Here is a 2,527-nt window from a genome sequence, read left to right as displayed (position 1 = left end):
GTGTGTGTGTGTGTGTGTGTGTGTGTGTGTGTATGTGTGTGTGTGTGTGTGTGTGTGTGTGTGTGTGTACTTGCAGTCGGACGATGTCTTATTGCGCACCACACACCATCGAGGAACAGGACAGCGGGATTGATGACCATCTCCATGGCAATTGCACAGCGCTTTCTCTCACCGCCAGATACTCCTTTGATCATCGCGTTGCCAATGACAACGTCTCGACACTTCTCCAGATGTAGAAGATCGATCACCTGAAACAAGTGCGTGTGAGCCGTGTGCACAGCCTCTGATTAGTGAACACGAATGCTAACGCAAACGCAGCACAACTCAGGAACGGGCCAGCGAACAATAGATCTAAAATTAGTAGACACAAACAGGAAGCAGTATACACATACATATTATTACACATTCCTCCGTAGATAGATGGAGTGCTGTTGTTCTCGTGAAGCATAGAACACACAAACAGAAGGTAATGCACGTTCGTCCGTTGACGCATTGCGTGCTGTTGCATGCGCATACCTCGTCCACAGCGTGTATTTTTCTATCCAGTGGCATGCTACTGGGCAGTCGCAGTTTGGCCGAGAATGTGATGGCCTCCTGTGCAGTGCAGCGCAGGCACGTGGTACAAAGATAAGAAATGAATACATTAATGAATACATTAATGAATACATTAATGAATACATAAATGAATACATTTATGAATACATTGATGACATAAATGAATACATTAATGAATACATTATTGAATACAATAATGAATACATTAATGAATACATTAATGAATACATTAATGAATACATTAATGAATAAATTAATGAATACGACAATGAATACATAAATGAATACAATAATGAATATATACATGAATACATGAATGAATACATAAATGAATACATTAATGACATAAATAAATACATTGGGCGATGACCCCGTCGTACATCTACGGTACACAACTACACTTGACTCTGCGCACCCATTGCACATGCACTATAAAGGCATGTATTGTGTGTATGTCAATCCTCTAGACACAGATATACAACAATGCCTCAGTGTGCATGTCGATTGCACATGCAAGGTAATATATCGTGAGCATCAACTACATGTACGAAAACACGCAGTACAACGCCATTGTGTGCTTGAAGTGTATATGCACAGGTATACCGTTAAGTGGTTTTTACCTAAAATCCAAAACCCTGCACAAATGACACTGTAAAGTGTCACTTGTGCGGTACAGACAGGCGAATAGGAATACATGAATACATTTGTGTATATGAATATATTTGTGTGTCCATTGCACGTGACACACACACAGATGCGACATCGAACTGTTCGCATTCCATTCGTTGGTACACAGCCCAACGGCGTCAAGGTATAACATATACACAACGCACACCCTGCAGGTACAACATTTACACAACGCACACCCTGCAGGTACAACATTTACACAACGCACACCCTGCGATGCTTTGTCGACTCTTGTGAGGTGTTCACTCTAATCATTGAATGTTTTCAGCACATCAGCGCTAACCCATACTCGTGCATGTGGTCCAGAGATAAACACTCGTGACAACGAGTATAGTCTCGATACGAATCATGTAAAGTATATATATACCACCAAAATAAATGCAGAGTGGAAGGTTCACTTGCGAGACATACCGTAACGGTCATAGTGGCCATGATCACATCATCCTGGTACACAAAAGCACTGATTTTCTTCATTTTTTTGGCATTGACTTCTTGACCGTTGACCAGAATGTCTCCTGACACTCCCCTGTACACCTGTGCAAAGATGCCAAGTCAAATACAATACCTGTCAGTGGTTGCCAATAGCACGGACAGCCCGATGGTGCCTGCGCAATAACACACAATTAACATGCGCAGTAGGTGGAACGTATGGCACGATGGAAGCGACTCACAATCCTTGGACGCAAACAAACGAAAGGTGGGTGGACCTCTGTATGCATTGGTGCATGGAATGTTCTACACTTATGTACCGAACATCGAGCAACTCCGCGCGATGCAGCACTCTGCAATGTATAGTGGAGCATCACCTATTCACCACTGTGCATTCACAGCACACAACACTTGCTAGAGCATCTGCACCCTCGCACATTCTAGACCCATGATGGGCTATTCACGCACCAACTAACCTGAACGTAACAGTAATCCACCAATGCCCATCGCAAACCCCAGATCTCTTACCTCACCACCCAGGACATTGAGTAGAGACGTCTTTCCGGCTCTGTGATGAAGTGTGGACACACACAAGGCATGACACGTGAGTCATCAGAGATTCAGTGATCAGTGGTGTCTGATTGAAAGGCTAGAGGCTATCCTATGGAAGGAAGCTAATCACATGATGGAACAGAAGGAAGCTCATCACATGATGAACCCCCAACGCCGGTGGGGAAACGCATGTGAACTATCAGTGACAACTGCGTACGACTACTGTGACAGGGTGGTTAAACCCCAACGAACCCAGCGAAGTGGGATGCGATGCCATCAGTGACAACAGCGTACGCCTATTGTA

The 2,527-nt window shown here is 44.0% G+C and overlaps 1 protein-coding gene across 1 annotated transcript in view; it reads right to left on the bottom strand.

The window, feature by feature from the left end:
• The window catches only part of SARC_10225 (hypothetical protein), a gene marked incomplete at its 5' end in the record, with an annotated part of 11,326 nt that extends 9,087 nt beyond the window's left edge, over nt 1-2,239 (bottom strand). The window contains 4 exons of the mRNA XM_014295739.1: nt 107-248; nt 517-594; nt 1,654-1,776; nt 2,200-2,239. Of these exons, the coding sequence (XP_014151214.1) occupies nt 107-248; nt 517-594; nt 1,654-1,776; nt 2,200-2,239 (383 nt within the window). The remainder of the gene's footprint in view (nt 1-106; nt 249-516; nt 595-1,653; nt 1,777-2,199) is intronic.
• Nucleotides 2,240-2,527: the final 288 nt, after the last annotated feature.

This window comes from Sphaeroforma arctica, assembly GCF_001186125.1.
Source record: "Sphaeroforma arctica JP610 unplaced genomic scaffold supercont1.1176, whole genome shotgun sequence".
Classification (NCBI taxonomy): domain Eukaryota; class Ichthyosporea; order Ichthyophonida; genus Sphaeroforma; species Sphaeroforma arctica.
The sequence above is the reverse complement of the archived record's forward strand: the minus strand, read 5'-3'. Positions and strand labels throughout refer to the sequence as shown.